This window comes from Perca flavescens, chromosome 9 (assembly GCF_004354835.1).
Source record: "Perca flavescens isolate YP-PL-M2 chromosome 9, PFLA_1.0, whole genome shotgun sequence".
In the NCBI taxonomy this organism is placed as follows: domain Eukaryota; kingdom Metazoa; phylum Chordata; class Actinopteri; order Perciformes; family Percidae; genus Perca; species Perca flavescens.
In genome coordinates, this window is record NC_041339.1 from 14810611 (window position 1) to 14828699 (window position 18089).

General features: G+C 43.1%; 1 protein-coding gene across 2 annotated transcripts in view; it reads right to left on the reverse strand.

Moving 5' to 3' along the window:
• ssbp4 (single stranded DNA binding protein 4) overlaps nucleotides 1-18089 on the reverse strand; it is a 93661-nt gene that overhangs the window by 52466 nt on the left and 23106 nt on the right. For both annotated transcript variants that reach the window (XM_028588095.1, XM_028588096.1), the window contains exon 4: nucleotides 10838-10922. In XM_028588095.1, coding sequence (XP_028443896.1) covers nucleotides 10838-10922 — 85 coding nt within the window. The remainder of the gene's footprint in view (nucleotides 1-10837; nucleotides 10923-18089) is intronic.

Consider the following 18089-nt stretch of genomic DNA (forward strand, 5'->3'; position numbering starts at 1 on the left):
TGGAGTACAACCAAACCCAAGGTGAGAGCCTGTGAAATGGAAAGCAGGAGAAGAAAACACTCTGACGATGAGGGCAGTTCATCTTCCCTTTCATCATGATCTATTCACATGTTCTTCTGTTTCTGATAGTCTTTTTTTTTTTAACCAAGAACACAAAGGCCTGATGATGGACAGATATAGCAGATGTAAAGAAGAAAGGAGGAACATAAGTGGGTCTGAAAATTAGCTTAACAAAACACATTTCACCAACAGTTTTTAGGCTAACTGTTGCAGAGGTTTGCAAAGGAACATGCAAAACCCAAGAGCCCCAGATACAGTCATTTGCATCTAACACACACTTCATATCTGAAACATGAAACCAAACAGCCAACATATGGTGAGATATATATATATCTCACCATATGTTGGCTATATATATATATATATATATATATATATATATATATATACACACACACACACATTTACACATACGTATTTATATTTGTGAGACTGCCATCCAATACACATAGAAAGGTTACTTTGTCGTGCACAGAAGTATATTGGCCAGCATTTATGCACACTTCTGGAAACAACTTCACAGAGAAAAGAGAAGCTGCCAAGGTGCGGAGGTAGATACAGTTGACAGGTTGAAATCATAGCGCTAAATTCAGATAGGTAGAGGAGTGAAGGTGTAATGACGGAGGGAAGGAAGAGATGAGGAGATGATAATGGTGTAGCAGAGAAACAGACCAAAGAAAATAAAGGTGTAGCCCATTGTTGGATTTATATGATGGGTGAAGGTGTACCGAGTAAAGGGATGAACAGATGAAGGTGTGGTAAGAAATAGGACAAAGTTCTGAGGGTGCAACTGTGGAGAGAGAGGAGAGCTGAAGGAGCCAGGTGTGGCAGCAGCCACAGAGGTAATCAGTGGGCCAATGGGGAGTCATTCCACTCAGAGTGAACAGGCTGCCGAAGTACCTGGAATAAAAATAATCATTACACTGCATTAAAGTCAGTGTCGGTAAATATACCCTGGGCAGCAGTAAAGCACGCTCACTGTGGCCCCCGCCATCAGGACACTCGCACACCTTAACGCACACAAATGTGAATATGTAAAAAAACACACGCATGCAAATAAAACTAAATACTAATATTTGCGAGGATGTGACGTCTCTCTGCACGAAAATCAGCAACTCCCCTGCTGATTCTGTGCATTCATCCCCTCATTACAACGACAGGCTTTAAGCGGAAACAAACCGTTCCCTAAATATAACTCAACCTGCTCAAAGCACGTTCATTACCCCCCCTCTAACTTATAAGTGTTATTTTAGCAACAGAAACCCTGACAGAGGCTTGCTTCTCAGTATTGCTGCCTTTGGAAAATGAGGATTAAGTCTGCATTTAGGGGAAATTGAATTGCAAATAAGGCTTTGTAATTGTTTTAGTCTTTAATCCTAGCAGGGAGGGCCTCAGTGTAATGCAAAATTGAGACGGGCGAACATCTCCGGCATTCATCTGAGGAAGGACTGTGTTTGTTTCACCACTCAGTTCAATGAGACTTAATAAGCAGGGTGTCCAACGCGCACACATGAAGATATGTACGCACAAGCACAAGCATAAGCAAACACACTTCTGCACACACGCCTCAACCCATGGGCTCATTGATAGAGCGGCCGGTTTATTTTGGTTGTGTGAGTTTGGGTGCCCAGCTGGTACTTGAGACTGGTGGACTGGCAGAGCTGTGCAGCAGACAGCAGACACACACACACACACACATGCAGAGACACACACATGCTGTGCCAGGAACACACTGTGCCAGGCTGCGACGTTTGCCAGCTACAAGCCGGCCCACTGCCACAAAGAGAGGCAGAGGCAAAGGAGAAAGGGCAGTACAAAGTGTGTATGAGTGTGTGTGAGAAGGAGAGAGATTGTAAGAGTGGACAAAGATGTGAAGAAAAGACAAAAGGAGTGACAGACTTTTAGAAAAAAAGGATTGTTATAGTGTTGAAAAGGATGAAACTCGAGTGTCGAGCAGCAAAACAGTTCCGACTTGAGGGAAGCAGTCAAGCTGAATTACTATATACACACTACTTATTAAATCAAACATTATCAATTTCTCAAAGCAATTGAAATCAACTTCATTTGCATTTTAATTCGTTCAAAAACCTGATGTGACAAATGCTACTGCAACATGTAAAGACAAGCATGCAACATGTAGAATAATCAAGTAGAGGGGAAGGAGAGGGGAAGTAAAAGCTGCCATCTAACTTATTGTTAAAGTGCTCATATTGTGCTTTTTGGCTTTTTCCCTTTCCTTTATTGTGTTATATATCTTTTTTGTGTATGTAATAGGTTTACAAAGTGAAAAAGCCCAAAGTCCACCCCAAAGGCACTTACCATCTCCAACAGAAAACACTGTTCACAAACTACTCCAAACAGCTCTGTTGTAGTCCAGCCTTTACTTCCGTGACAAACGTTCGTCACTTTGTAAAACGCGTTATAATGCTCGCCTAGCTGCTAGCGTGGCACGCCCTCATAGTCTGCTTCTGACTGGCTAGTAGTCCTTACCTAGCTAATGCGCATGTGCGACTCCCAACAAAGATGGAACAGAAGTGTGATGTCTCACTTGGTAGCTAAAACAGAGAGCTCAACACACAGGGTGAAAAGAGGAGCAGTGCAACAAATATATGGTGTTTTTTGATAATTAAACCATATAAACCTATTCTGATATAACCTCTAAATACAATTATGAACCTGAAAATGAGCATAATATGAGCACTTTAAAACTTATGACAGCTATGACCCGATGTTTGGTCACGGAGAAAACAAGTCATCAAACCACTGTTAGTGATGGCGATAAGGAAACAAACTAAATGTTGTGTTAGTACCAACAAAGCGGTCCTCAACACCACTCAAATGTATACAACCACTGGAAGTTTCACCACAAAACACAGTGAAAGGAAGCTCTGCAAAGACTCCAACCATCCTGCCTGTCCTTCTCGCTTTTACAATTTGAGGTTAATTTTCGTTTCTTTTATGAAAATTGTTGTCTGACTGTTCTGCCACCAAAGTCCAGTTTTTACCCCCCGCACTTCTAAAACCAAACCTACGCTCTTTGCATCACTTTGAAAAAGTAGTTTTGGACAGTCAGCTTTTTCCTTTTGAGCAGCCCATACATGGAATACCATACCCACAGAACTAAGGAACATCACATCTATCAAATCCTTCTCCAAATCCATAAAACATTGGTTATTGACTAATCAAATATGCTGCTATAATACAGAATAATGTGTTTGTCTTTATCGCTCTAGTAGTGTCTCTGTGTGTGCTTATGTGTTGTTGATGCGTGCTAATGTGCGTCTATGCACTTTTACCTGTGTCTACTGTGTATGATACTTGTGTTATGTTTTTCTCATGCCATCAACCTGCCAGTTGTTATGATCTGGAATAGTGGTTGTATCATTTTACTTGTCTATGCCTTTGTCTTTCTTGTTTTATGTGTATTTGTTGTATTGTTATAGCGTATCTATTGTTTTAAGCCATCAACCTAGGGACTGCAGTTGAAAATTAGCCTGTATGGCTAAATCTGGCACATTTACATGTTGGACTCTGTATTGATTGACGTGCGTTGTCCCTTTTAAATAAAGAAATCTAAAAAAAAAACTTTACAAACCTACATCTGGTTTATTGTGTCCCTATCCTTGACATAATCCTTCAGCAGAAAAATCACTTGACAAAAGACTATTTAATTTCACGCTGCCTTTTTTTTATATTTCTTACATTTGTGGATTGCTGAACAGACATACAGTACATGCTGTGCTTTTTTTCTGTTTAAGAATCAGGAGTAAAAATCTTGATCTCAAACATCCTGTTTAATCCATAATCTTGCAGCCTTATAAGTGTCCTCAAACACTTTCACAGAACATCCCACTTCTTCAGTTCCTTCCCTTGCACGGCTTGCCAAACACTAAATTCCTCAGCGGACAGTTAACGGACCTCTACAACAACAAGCAATCATGCTTGACTTAAAAAAAACTTTTCTTATATTATGTCCACCACAGCAGCACCAGTGTGAGCAGATTTAATTTAAGGACTTGGCGTAAAAGAAGGAAATGGCTTCACAACTCCCCGAGTTAACCAACAGGAGCGTGTGTTTAAAGATAGGTTTCACTCCCTGGGACCGCCTGACAATCCTCGTAACCATCGGCAGGGTTTTAGACCTAATGAGGAACGGCAGTAAGGGAGCGCTGCTCCAAGCTTTTTGCTCTGGGAAGAGAGAACAACAGGGAGCTACGCAGCTGGAAAAGTTGACTGGAGACAAGCAGCGTCGCTTTGAAGACGAACCTACTTTGAAATTGAATTCGTAAAACAGTAAAACGCTCACAAGTTATCTTACGTCGTTGGAACATTAAATCAGGTTGTTCTGCACTCTCCCGACTTAGGACGCAGAGTTATTAAAACACAAAGTCAGTGCAGGTTGCCAAAGTATGCAGAAGCAAACACAGCAAAGCATCATAATTGCAGTAATTTATGCCATTTTGTGCAGAACAGGGTCTTTACACCAGAGATAAATGGATACTGTAAGTGAATGTGGTTTGGGAGTCACCAGTGTCAGTGAACTTCAAAGGTGTGTGTGTGTGTGTGTGTGTGTGTGTGTGTGTGTGTGTGTGTGTGTGTGTGTGTGTGTGTGCGTGCGCAGAGATGCAGCCTTGGCAGGAGAGAACACCACAGACAAGACGCCAGTGACACCTCCGGCATGGAAGGTCGCCCTCTAACTTCCAACCCCCTGACAAATTGCTCACTTCAATTCTCCACAGTAAACTGGTTTCAGTCCAGGCAAACAAGTGATGAATGTTGCGCTTTTTAATTATTGAACCATAATCTATTTCCTAAAAATGACTAAACTGAAACAGAACTGGCAGCATTCACCCTAGTTTCCCTGGGAGAGATAAACAAATGCCCTCGAGGAGTTTCTACTATTTCCCAGAATGTAGTATTCATTTAAAGCATGCGTTTAAATTTTATGGATGATGATGTTGCAACTAAGAGGGCATTCATGGGTAACTGGGTTAGAGAAATTAAATGGGACTGGGTTGGAAATTTGCATTCAAGGAGGGAAAGTAAACGCTGCAGGGTTTGGCTTCTACAATAACTTTACTCAGGCGGATTCATGGCATTTACGCTGCTCTGGCTAGCAATATGCACGGCATAGCTAGCACCAAAACTCAGATAAACTATGAGAGATGCAGACTTCAAAAAGAGTCCCCAGTGTCTTCAGACACCTCTTTCTTCCTGCACGCTGATACATCTCCCTCCCTTCTTCTCCAACTCCCTCTTGCTTCCTGTTTCTCCTCCTCTTCTCCCCTCTGCCGCTTGTCTTTCTGTCCAGGGTTTGTTGTCTCCATCCGTCTGTCTTCATGTCTGTCTCTTCTGTCAAACAGATCCAGGAGCTCATGCTTGCAGAGTCAAGATCAAATGCTAAACCACAGCGCATTTTAAGCTCACCCAGAATGAACCTGCGATGGAAGGGAACCATAAACAATATTTGATGTTCTGCTTCTGTCACTTCCAGACCTCCAGCCGAACACACACACAGCTTGAGGGCAGCACTTTCAGGCTTTGTTGCTTCCCTCAGATAGGGAAAGGTATACACAGACAGAGGAGCCAACTGGCCTTTTTCATTTAGACGGCAACAACGGTAAACAACGGCACACAAAGACGCCGTCCTCTCGCTCAACGCCCGTCTGCCTGCAGCCTGCACTCCACGCACTGTTTGATACTAAAAGACGACACAGGCGCGAACGGACGAGGTGAGGAGGGGGGTGTGGGGAGGGGGGGGGGGGAGATAGAAAGACAGATAGAGACGGACAGAAATGGAGACACACTGTTGTGGCATGCCGTTTGTGTGTAGGCTATATTTAAACCGAAAATGGCCAGGAAGAATGTGTATAAAAAAAAAGACATCGCCGTGCCAACGCCGACTCCATGCCTCTGCTCTCTCTTTCTTTTCCTCATCCCTCCATCCATACCTACTCTGCCTATATTATGGATGTTATTATTATTCCTGCATGTCGTCATGTCGCCCCCGCTTCTCTCCTTCCCCCGAGCAAGAAAGCGGGCACTACTGGCACCCAGCCAGATTACCCAATCAATCTCCTCTGGGAGAGGGGGAGGGCAGCGGGAGGAGAGGTAGAGGGACGGAGGCAAAAGGAGAGAGGGGGAGGATAAGAAAGAGAGCGTGGAACAGAAAGGAAAGGAAAGAAAGAGCGACGGGGTTTGGGCGTTGAAAAAGACCTGAGAGGAATTGAAGCAGGAAAACGGTGCAGGATGAGTAAATTCTGTCTTTCGGTTTAAAAAAAGAGAAAAAGACAGAGACAAAGACAGCTATGAAAGAAAAGGAAGGGCTTCAGCAGACATGTGGCGAGTGAGCACCTGGTACGGCAACACGGGGAGTTGTGGAGATGGAAAACACACACAAAATCACACACAGAGTCCAGACAAAGGCTTGGCCATCAACGGTTGTTTACAGAGTGCCGCTCCTCCCCTCGTGCCACCTGTTACTGTGGTCGAGCCTAACAAATGTTTAACCCTCTCAAAGAATCCCCAGGCAACAGCCAACAGTGCACCTCCATCTATCATCTATCTACTGTCTGCACACTGCACAGAATTTAACTCACACTTATTCCTTAAATTGATTAATCTTTTAGTCCCAAACACATTTTTGCCCAACATGTTCAGATTGCTCATTTTGTCCAAAGAATAGTATTTTCAATTTACAGTGATATGAAACGGAGACAAATCCTCACATTTGAGAAGCGGGAACCAGTGAGTGTTTGTCTTTTTTTTTGCCTGACTGACGATTTAAACGATGAAATGATTATCATTCATTTTCAACTAATCATTTCTGAATCATACATTCACAAATGTATTAAAACTAGAGTTTTTCCTATCTCAATCTATTTTTGATGCTTCAAAGAAGATGTATAGATGCCCTTATTTGACTCAATTCCATCTCAACCACCATGACAGTTCTCGTCAACAAGCGGAGAGCTGAGTGGAGTCACTGAAGCACTGCGATGTGAATGACGCACTTGTGACACTAAATCTGTGACACTCCGCAGGCTGTGAACCCAGAATGGCATGAATCGCAGATGTTCGGGGTTGCGACCTCTGGCTGGGGCAAAGCAAAATGTCTGAAACAACAAGGCCGAGTGTATCACTTCCTGAAAGACTGTTTGTCTGTGATTGCATGTGTGTGCATGCACGGTTGTGTCAGAGACGTTAAAAACAGAGACTCATTCTTCTGCCTGCTTTAATGTGAGCAAGAATGTGTGTATATGTGTGTGTGTGTGTGTGCGTGCGTGCGCGCGCGTGAACAAGCCTCCTCACTCGTCAATATGTATGCTTTCTTCATCACAAAGCTCCCGTCCTTTAATCATTCATATTGAGTTACAAAAGACGTGCCATGTTCTTATAATCAAACACGTTTCCTCAACAAAGTGCTCTTTTGAGGAACATTCAAATTTCTAGCAGAAAAGAGGACTATAAGATCTCTTTTAGTAAATAAACATGATTAAATGGCCATGTGAAGAGGAAAGGACGGAAACAAAACTCCAACAATTAAGACGACAAGAGAGACCAATCAAATGACTTTACTGAGATACGAGGCTTCAGGCTGTTCCGGCTCTTTAGATACGGTATCGTCTCGCTGACGTTGAGTGTGTGCATGTGAGTGTAGGTGTGTGATACGCACACAAGCGTGCCTTCATGTGTGAGTATTTACGTGTGAGTTTGAGTGGCTATGATAGCAGATTCGCCATCCAGGGGTGAAGCCAACCAGCGATCCAGCCAGTCAGAGGCCTCTAGTTCTGGGAGTGTGGCCAGGGCTCCAATCCCACCACATTCCCCTGGATTAGCTGTCAACCAGTCCCCAGATCTAAGGATTAGCACATTATATTCCATTATCTTTCCAAAACTGGAGAGTCCACAAAGTCTACATCATCGCTCACAACGAGGGCCAGTAGGACAGGGCTGAGTAAAGAGGTGCCTTCAATCCGGGCCAAATTGAGCCAAACTGAGCTGAGCCAAACCAAATCTGTAACTAAGACTGTACGCTGGCTCAATGTTGCCTAGCAACCATATTAGTTCCAGGAAATGAATGAGCAATCTGTATTTCTAAATATCAGTTTTATAGCACAGTGCTGATATTTTCTCATTGCTATCCACAACAAACAGACAGCGTAGCTAACGGAGAAATTATGTAAATTGAAATAAAACATAAATAAAAACAAACCAATCCTGCCCGATCTCACACACATTCCTCTTTCACAACTCCTGCTGAACGACACACAGAGCCGAGCGCGTGCGACTCCTGGGAGCCGTGTTGTTTTTCACTCTGTGATCCGGGGGGAATGACGGAGCCGTTATCAGCAAGGGGCCGCGATAGAGACTTGATCAGGCCGTCGGTCTGCGGGGACCAAGGAGCCAGAGTTAATCAGAGACAGACAGACCCCTCATCACCCTGGGGAGTCACACGCTTCGACCCTGACACTCTTTCCCTCTCTCTGTCACACAAACACACAAAGACACACACACACACAAACACACACACACACACACACACACACACTCACTTGGTAAGAGTCACAAAAGCTGCTCACACACACCTACTCTTATATTTTACTACTCATACGGCCTCTGGCCATGCACACACACACACACACACACACACACACACACACACACACACACACACACACACACTTTAGTTGACTGTCACCTAGGGGTGAATCTTAAAAAAGGTTCCAGCATTTACAATCAACACTAAACCAAATAAAATACGTATAGTATTCCTTTATTATAAAATAGCATCACTAAAATGCAGCACCCCACTGGGTCAGTCATTAGCAACTCATGCTGTGCAGCAAAAACACTACTCAGAGATGCAGAACTTTATTTTAAATTCTAGTGCATTTCAAAGAGAACAAACACATGAATCGGAATTCTGTTGTAATGTGTACAAAATCATCTAGAATGTTTTAGAATATTATAACTTAAGGTGTAAAAGGCTAACAACTAATTCCTTTAAATCTGATGCGTCACCAACAGATCAGCCCTCTCAGACAGACAGCTCACACACTCTGACTTCCTGAACTTGAGCCGGGTCAAAGGTCAAACAGCCATCGGAATCCTTCGCTCACAACTTAAGTTATGTGCTTGTCTGCTGAAAATGAGCTCACAAGACCTCATGGCTTCCTATACTCCACTGGATCAAGTCCTACACTACAGTCTACATTTTGTTTATTCACTCTCATGTTCACATATACAGCAGTGTTAGTGATCCTAACTGATTTATGTAGCCAAGAGAGAGAAACACTTTTAAAATGTCTCTTTTTCCCGGCGGCAGAACTTGAAGCTTGATGTTCAGCCATATATTTAGCAGGCCTGTCAAACTGGAGCCGTTAAAGAGCTGACATGCAGGTATCCAGCTGGCCCACCTCTGGAGAAAGGTGTAGGAAATTATATTGCATTTAGATTAATTAGACACAGTTGTCAGATTTAATTAACTACTAGGTTTAATTAACCATGTAATTAATCTTATGGTGGTCCAACACATGCACACACACAGACAGACTGGAGCGGAGACACACACACATTAACTTGTGCTCACACACACATGCGTATTACATGCACAACAAATGTAATCTGTTCAGCTGACAAATGCTCACACTTTTGCTGTCAAACCTCATAAGAAAGTTCAACTGAATGGGTGACTTGCTGCGGGCTAAAACAGCCTGAATGAAATGCGTTCGGCAAGAATAGCACCTCGTAATCCATTTCAGGTTTTGCTGCTGCCCCGGTGGAACGATAATCTAGTGGCTGAAGCAGTCTGTCCAGTCAACATCCTAACACCCGTGTAATCTATATTTAAATATGTCTCCAGCAACATATAGTGTGGACAAAGCCAAAAAGGAAGACACGGAAATCCATTTTGAAACCCAAACTGACAGAAAGTGAGAGAGTTGAGTCTGTTAGGGCCACAATCACATCAAAATGGTCATTTGCAGTAATGAGAGCTGGACTAACAAAGACTTTCAATTGACCAACCAGCTCTTGTGTGTGTTCGATAGGTTACTAATCGACTGCACCATCTCTTCAGAGGGTCAAGAGGGCCATGGACTCTGACCCTTCAATGCCCGTCCAGCCCCTGCAGCCAGCTAGCAACTAGCAAAGCCTGTCCAGCTCTAAATGTGTCCTATGTGTATATGTATTGTGTGCGTTAATGTGCTTGTGTGATCAGCCAGCTGCTTTATGTGCTTTGACCTTTACTGAAGCCTTGAGTGGACCAATAAATAGCCAGGCAGCGCTGTGACCTTTCACCTCAGGCCGACAGTTACGCTGAGACCTGAGGGATCAGGGGTCAGCGTTCGAGGAAGTGAGGCCAGCAGCTGAGCTACAGCGCTAGAGAACAGATATCCAACCAAGGCTGATCATGTGAAATGTGGCAGAATGGCATGTAGACGATTAGACTTTAACAATTCAAAGATGGCAGTCTAAGGGCTTTCCAATAAAATATACAGGTGGTGTTCATCGTTGCTGCATTTTTAAAAGCATGCAACTTCAGACGTCTGGCTCAGAGACCGTCCCATCCAGAACAGAGGCTGCAGCATGCAGACCAGGCATGTCAAAACAAGAACCAGCAGCATTATCACAGACAGAATAGTTCCCTCTCTCTGATACACACTCTGCGTGTGCTTGTGTGTGCTCACAAGCATGTGTGAGTGTGTCCAAGTGGTGGATGTGTGCATATTTGTGCCCCTCATACACAACTGGAGGGTTGTTTAAGTTCACTCACATAGTCATGGAAAGCCTTGGCCTCGCTGGAATGTTCACATGTCTCCCTCCGGTCCGGGGCAGCGCAGTACAGATCCCAGAATACACTGTGCACACAGGACAAGAGAGCGACAGCAGTTAGACACTTCACTGTGTGATCCAAAGATACATTATGTTTCTTGTTTGAGTGTTTCTGAGGTGGATGTGGTAGCAAATGAAGACAAGTCTGTTAACAATGTTGTGAGTGAAAGTGGTTAAAGTGGAGTAAAGGGGGTACAACAAATCTGCTAAGACAATTATAAAGTAGAGCTGGGAATCATTCAAAATGTTTAAATACTGGCATGAATAGGATACAGGTACAATATACTGAAATTATACTTTTTTTGAGTAATATAAAGAAATGTTTCAGTTCCTTTAACAAAGCAAGCCAAACTCTCTGAACCAGCAGTGTTTGGATGCTGACGTAGGTAAAGTGTATCGTAGCACACTGGGAGACTCGTGTCAGTATTATTTGTTAGTTTTTATTTATTAAACCACAAGTCCAACTGCGACAGCAGCGTTAAACAGTGCCTTGACATAAGCAGTCATACAAGAACTTGGCAGAAATGATATAGTTTAGGAGACGGCCTGTTGAGAGTAGAGCACAAGTTTGATGTACTGAGTAGTAAGAGCCATGCTTTTTTACCAAATAAAATCCTGTGTCATTGGCAAAGTCATGATAATCAAATTGACAATAGAGATACAACGCGCAATCATTGTCTGTTATCTTATTTTCTTGATTAATTATCTGGAATAAAATGTCACAATTTTACAAAGCCCAAGTTTACATAAACCTGCTTGCATGATTGTTTTGTTCAACCAATTTTCACAAACCCAACAATATTTAGTTTACTGTCATAATGAACGAACAAAACCAGCATATATTCACATTTGTGTTTTAGCATTTTTGCTAAAAAGAATAAAAATCAGTTATCTAATTTCTTATTCATGTATTTGAGCTCTACTTTACCATTTTCAATACTCAACGCTATAGACTCAAAGACTAGATACCAATCCCTATTGAAAAGCCCTGTAAAAAACATGAACCCTCTACAGTCACATACATGTTACATGTTAGCTGCCACAGTCCAGCCTGAAGCCTGCAGCAGACAGGTCACCAAATGTTCCTCTCAATCTGCTCTGGTGACCTGCAAGTTATTGACCAATCAGCTGTGATTATGTTACTTACTGCCCAATCAGCCGTACTCATATTAGTTAATTAGACCAATCCCACTCCTCCAGGGCAGCAGAGGCCACCAGGTCCCACTCCAAATGGGCCCTTAATTACTGCAGTGAAATTAAGTACCTGCTAAGCCGGTCCACATTAAGGACTTCTCCTTCTTCAAGATAATGATTTCATGGACAGCGTATGGATAAAAAAAGAACTGCTGAACTCATTTTTGCTGTCATTTAAAAGTGCAAATAAACTGTTACATGCATTCTTTTGCTGATGTTAGGGACAGCTGGGACAACTGATATGACTGCAAAATGGAGCAGAAAATATTAGCCGATTGCCCATATCTGTCATATCAGAATCGTTCACTAACACCCTGTCAAATGTTGGTAATTTTTCAAAGAACAACATGTTTGATTTTCAGGGTTTGGTGCTATTATCCTATTATGCCTAAATACAGTTATTATAAAAACATTGTTGATGATCACTGATCGACACTTTCCCATAAGTTCTTTTTATTTTTTATTTCGAGGACATCAAGAAAACAAAAGTGCAACGATAGGTGTTGTAAAAAATAAAAAAGAATGACACATTTCAACCCTTCGGCACACGATACCAAACTCTCAAAGCATATGAACTACAATAGAAATGTAATAAAGTATTTAAAGATTAAAAGACTCGGTGCCCTGAGGCGTTGGGCGAGCACTGGGGTCCCCTCTAGACGAGGAGGGCGCTGAAGGAACAGAGAGGGACTGTGCAAAGACGGTGGTGAACACATATGGTGCGTTTGTCCCGCTGCCCTTCTGTCACTTGACAATAAAACCAGTGTACATTATCATATCTATCGGTTGGTGTCAAAAGAGATTGCTGCTCTGTCAGCCGCAAGCAGCGGTGCAAAGGCTCAACCATCGCAAATCCAATCAGCTCTCAGGGAAATGAAATGGAAGACAGGTTATAGTTTGTTACCTAAAAAGACACATCCAGGTACAGGTCCAGGGGGGTGGGGGGGAAGGTAATCTAACATCTCATGGCCTGTGAAGTCTGAAATATATTGCGATTTGAACAGCTGACCTGCTTCTGTCTGAGCCACGCAGGGAAATCGTATTCTCTCTGTGTCTCTGCATAATCTGAAGCAGGATCGCCAGTGGACGAGACTAAACGTTGAAACACAGACTTTCATTATTCTGATATTATTTTAGGTGGTTGACACAGGATACATTCCTCTGTATGGTTACAATGGAGCCATTAAGAATGAAAAGGTGTGAGATTAGCGAATTGAATTACTCTAATATTGTGCTAAAGAAAGGCAGCTTTTCAGGGAGCAATCAGGGGAAAAAAAATCCATTCCCATTAACTGTAACATCTCAGATATCACTGGGAAGTCTGGATGGGACCATTGTTAGCTCTGATTTGACAATCCCACCCATATCTTGAAGAAAAAGCCCATGTCATAGTTGTTGTCGCTTCCTTTTCAGAGACACTAATCTTTAGAAATTATCTGGGAAGTCAACATTTGCAGTTAATTAGCACCAGCAATCTGCAAGAAATCTTGTACTCTGCACACCCTTGTAATAGTACATTTTCTATCCAATTATCTAATCATTTCAATCTAATCATCTCATCATGGGAAGCTCTTTATGGTATTATGGGTAGTAACTGATGGTATTTAAGCCACACAACTCTGGATAGAAGAAAACTACCGCTCTTACTTTGAAGAGTCACAAGAGAGATTTTGATTGCAGCTTGGGGTCATGCAAACTCTTTTTTATTCATTTAAAGGATACACACACACACACACACACACACACACACACACACACACACACACACACACACACACACTTTGTATCCAGAACAGAGGAGGAAGGGATTAGCGACCGGCCGTCCAGAAGAACACAATTACTAAAATGAAATGTCATCACCATAATTATTTGCAATTAACTGTGGTCTGACAAAGCCAGTGGTTACAATGTGCTTTTCCATTATAATAAGGAGTGTAAACAAAGACACAGAAAGATATAAAACAGGCTGTTGGGGGGAGATCTACATGATAATCCTGTGTGCGCCTTTTCAGTCAGTGAGTCAGGAGAGACGGAAATATACATAGAAATTAAGGCAGGGATGGAGACAGATGGAGATAAGGTGGAGACAGAGCATGAGCGAAGAACCACAGAGTCAAAAAAACTAAGTTACAGAGAGCCAACCATGCCGTTTCCTCCTCTTATCACAACAGACTCTTCTTAATGGGGCAAAGTGTTGCAATCAAAGAGCGGAGGTGGGGAAACACAACCCTTCCAGTTGTCTTTATTACCTTGACTCAAGTACCAGCTATTCTCCTGGTAGCAGCAATGGACTCAACAAGCAGGAGGACACAACAACAACATCCCTGTGCCATGTAAATCAGGAACACTCCCTTTAGACTGTGGCTAATGAATACAGATGGATGGCTTCAGAGGAACCAACAATAAAATGAAGTTGTATGTGTGTTGTTACATATTCACACATACAGGTGGAGGATACTCCTGCATTGAGGTACACGGTGGAGACTTTAAAGACCTTCTGGACAGCCAAAATTAATTCACACATTGTCGCGCCGGTTGTGTTGCCGTTCCTTCAATCGTCAGCACTGTCAAGAGGGTTTGCAATTGGACAACAATGCTAATTCGCTCATGGTAATCATTAAGAAGTATGGAGTCCCGGAGAAGATAGAGAATGGTAAAAATATTCTATAAAGACCAGGGAGAAATATGTGAATGGTTGACATGAAAACTGGCGTCAAACAAGGATATAATACCTCAGGGTTTTTGTTCCAGATTGTTATGGATTAATATTACTATTACTTGGTATTAGGTGAAAGCTCACATCAAAACTTGACAACCTGGATTTTGTGGATGATATAGCGCTACTCTCCCCAACCAAACAGCAGATTCAAGACAAACAACAAGACTGGATGAAGAAGCCAGACATGTGGGACTCAAATCAACATAGAAAAGACACAAGCGATGAGGATTAATGCAAGGAACCAGTAGAGAATTAAGATCTATGGACAAGACATTGAAGATGTAGGTGAGTTCACTTATTTGGGAGCCACAGTTTGTAAAGTGGAATGGTGGAATGAAGGCCCTGAAGAGCAGACTCTCAAAAGTAGGGTTGGGCATCGTTTAGATTTTAACGATTCTGATTCCAATTCCGATTCTTCCTTTCGATTCCGGTTCTTATCAATTCTCGATTCCGATTCTTTAAGGGTGGAGTTGAAACGGGTCACATGCTTATTTCACAAATAAGAGGAAAGTTTTATTTTGATTCAAAGGTGGGTTGCAGTTTGATGGGGCTTTTTCAATGTAAAATAAAGCCACACTAGAGCACCGCTTACTGTGCTCCATGGCTGCAACACAACAAACGCTGGCCGCTACGGAAACCAAAACTTGTTAAATTTGGAACCCATGATCAGATTTGAAACCAAATCCTCCAAACGATTCCAAACGATTCCAATAAAGAAACGATTCCGATGGAATCGTAATTTTTGAAACGATTCCAAGTAGGAATCGGTTCTCGATGCCCAACCCTACTCAAAAGTCAGGAGGTGCATTCCTCAGACTAAAGAAGACCTGGAGCTTCACAACATCTCAAGAAGAACAACAATAGGGCTGTACAGAACACTGGTGGTGCCAGTCTAGCTATATGGGAGTGAGACATGGAAAATGAACAAGGAAGACAACAAAGTAGTTGATGTGTTCCAGAACAAGTAGAATCTTCCGAATTCAATGTCAGTACTTAAAAGTCACTGGAACAATCCGACATGAAGGCGCTGAGTGATGGATGGAAGCATGGATGGAAGATGATCGGACATATACTAAGGCAAGACCGAAGCCACAACTGTAACATAACAATGACCTGGGCGCAGAAGAAAAAAAAGAAGAAGACCAAAGACTACCTGACTTTCTCTGACTTAAGACTGTTGATGCATTATTCCAAGATGGTTCCCCCCATTGCTGGCCTTGTAAACTCACCAGCCTAAATTAGTCTTTTGATTTGTGGCATAATTGTAGCAGTTCAAAGAGAATCCAGTTGCAAACAAACAGTGTACAGCTCCTTCTAAATGAGCTGAATTGGATGTATTAGTGTAACTATTGGATCTTATTTAAATTTTAAGTGCCAGCTAGGGCTGAAACGATCCTTCGAGTACCTCAAATAATGTGATTACTAAAAATCGAAGCTTTGTTTAATCAATGTAACTAACGTTGTACGGCTCACTGTGTTTCCACGGACTGACGCTGCGGATTACAAAATGAAAAAAAGCAAAAATAGTGAGGGGTTAAGAGAAGAGACAGGCAAGAGCAAACGACAGAAAGTTTGGGCTCATGCCGCGTTGAAAATAGCATGCGTGCATGCTAGAAATAGGACCGACGCCTATTTTTCCCGCGACACGCAAGCGTGTTGGAAGCGTTTCCAGGCAAAATAGAATAGGAAAGATGTTTATATGTCATTTTGACAGGAATACATATTAATAACTGACATGTTGATGTTTGAAAATCTCTAGGTTTTGATATAAATGCAGTTATAAATGTAATTAAAAACAAAAAACTTGATGCATCTGTCAATACAGAACAAAATATTCTGTAGCTTATTTTGCCATCAATACTGCCGACGTCTTTGCTGTAATCAAATCAGTATATATTTATGTTTAACATGATATTTCATTTTATCATGTGTCTAGACAAGGCTAGCAGCAGCAACGCCGCGTCAGACACGTTTCTGGTGTGTAAAGACATAGAAAAATCCACGCTCACACCACGCTCACACCACGCTCACACCACGCAACCAGTGTTAAACCGGCCTAAAGCAAAAGTATTTCTTATCCGATTACTCGGTTAATCGATTAAATAATCTGTAGACTATTCAATTCCTAAAATAATCGATAGCTGCAGCACTAGTGCCAGCGGTGGTCCATCTCCCACGGGGAACTGCAAGGTTCTTCCGAACTCAGCTGCTCCAATTTACGATCGAACAATATGATATGAAGAAAGAAGGATAAATTAAGCAAGGAGAGGATAGTAGAGGATAGGGGGGAAAAGGGGAGAATACTGTCTGAAACCTGTGTTTATAAGAGCAGTCCAGACATTACGGAGCAGAGGGCGGCTGTACCGTTTTCTCTGCCCCTCACAAACAAGAATTTCAGCTAGAGGCAATCTCACAGAGGATCCCTTGACACACTGTTGTTGCGCTAAGGTTTTTATGTGTTTTGTGTGTTGAGGTGAGAGGTGTGTGTGCGTGTGTGTAGGGGGGGGGGGTGGTGTATTGAGAATGCAGCGGCCATCCAGTGAAAACTGGTTAAAGCAATCGATTTTGGGATAAGGAGGAGACAACTAGCAGCAGCCAATAGAGAGGGAGCTAATGACACAATCAACACCTGCAGCCCTCGCTGAGCCTTTTCTTTATCCTCCCATCCATAACAACAGATGTGGATGAGTGACTCCCACCACCAGGCTCCCTCTTCCTCCCCCCCCCCCCCCCCCCACACACACACACCCCACAACGCCATCCTACAGGAAACAGCCACAAAAGCAGAGACAGGAGGGAAGAAAACCTCAGTGAGGTGCTGAGGAGGGGAGGAGGGGGGGTGGGGCTGGGTTGGAGGCAGGGTCGGGGTCTTAGATTTGGCTGTTTAACACAAAAGAGGCTGGAATGCAAAGAGTTAATCCGTTCTGGGGTCTCTCTTCCGCAAACAAAGGGACAGGCCTCCAGACAAAGGTTGAGGGAGGGGGGAGCGAAGGGTGAGGGATGAGGGAGGTTGGTGGCTTTCCTACCATCTGGAGCTTTTGTTTTGAGGGAAGCTGGAGGTTGGAGGGGGGTGTGCTGGGTGCAGGCATAGGGGTGGACAGGGGACTCCACCCCCCTCCTCCCCCCAGCAGCAGACCCCCAGACCCCACCCCCAGTGAGTCTCCATGTCCACGTGCTGCGTGGCCCAGACAGACGCCCCTCAGCTAGGTCATACTACACTGGAGCCCTGCCTCGCTCAGCCTGGCTAATCAGCAGCCTACACTCCAACTGCTCTCTGGCA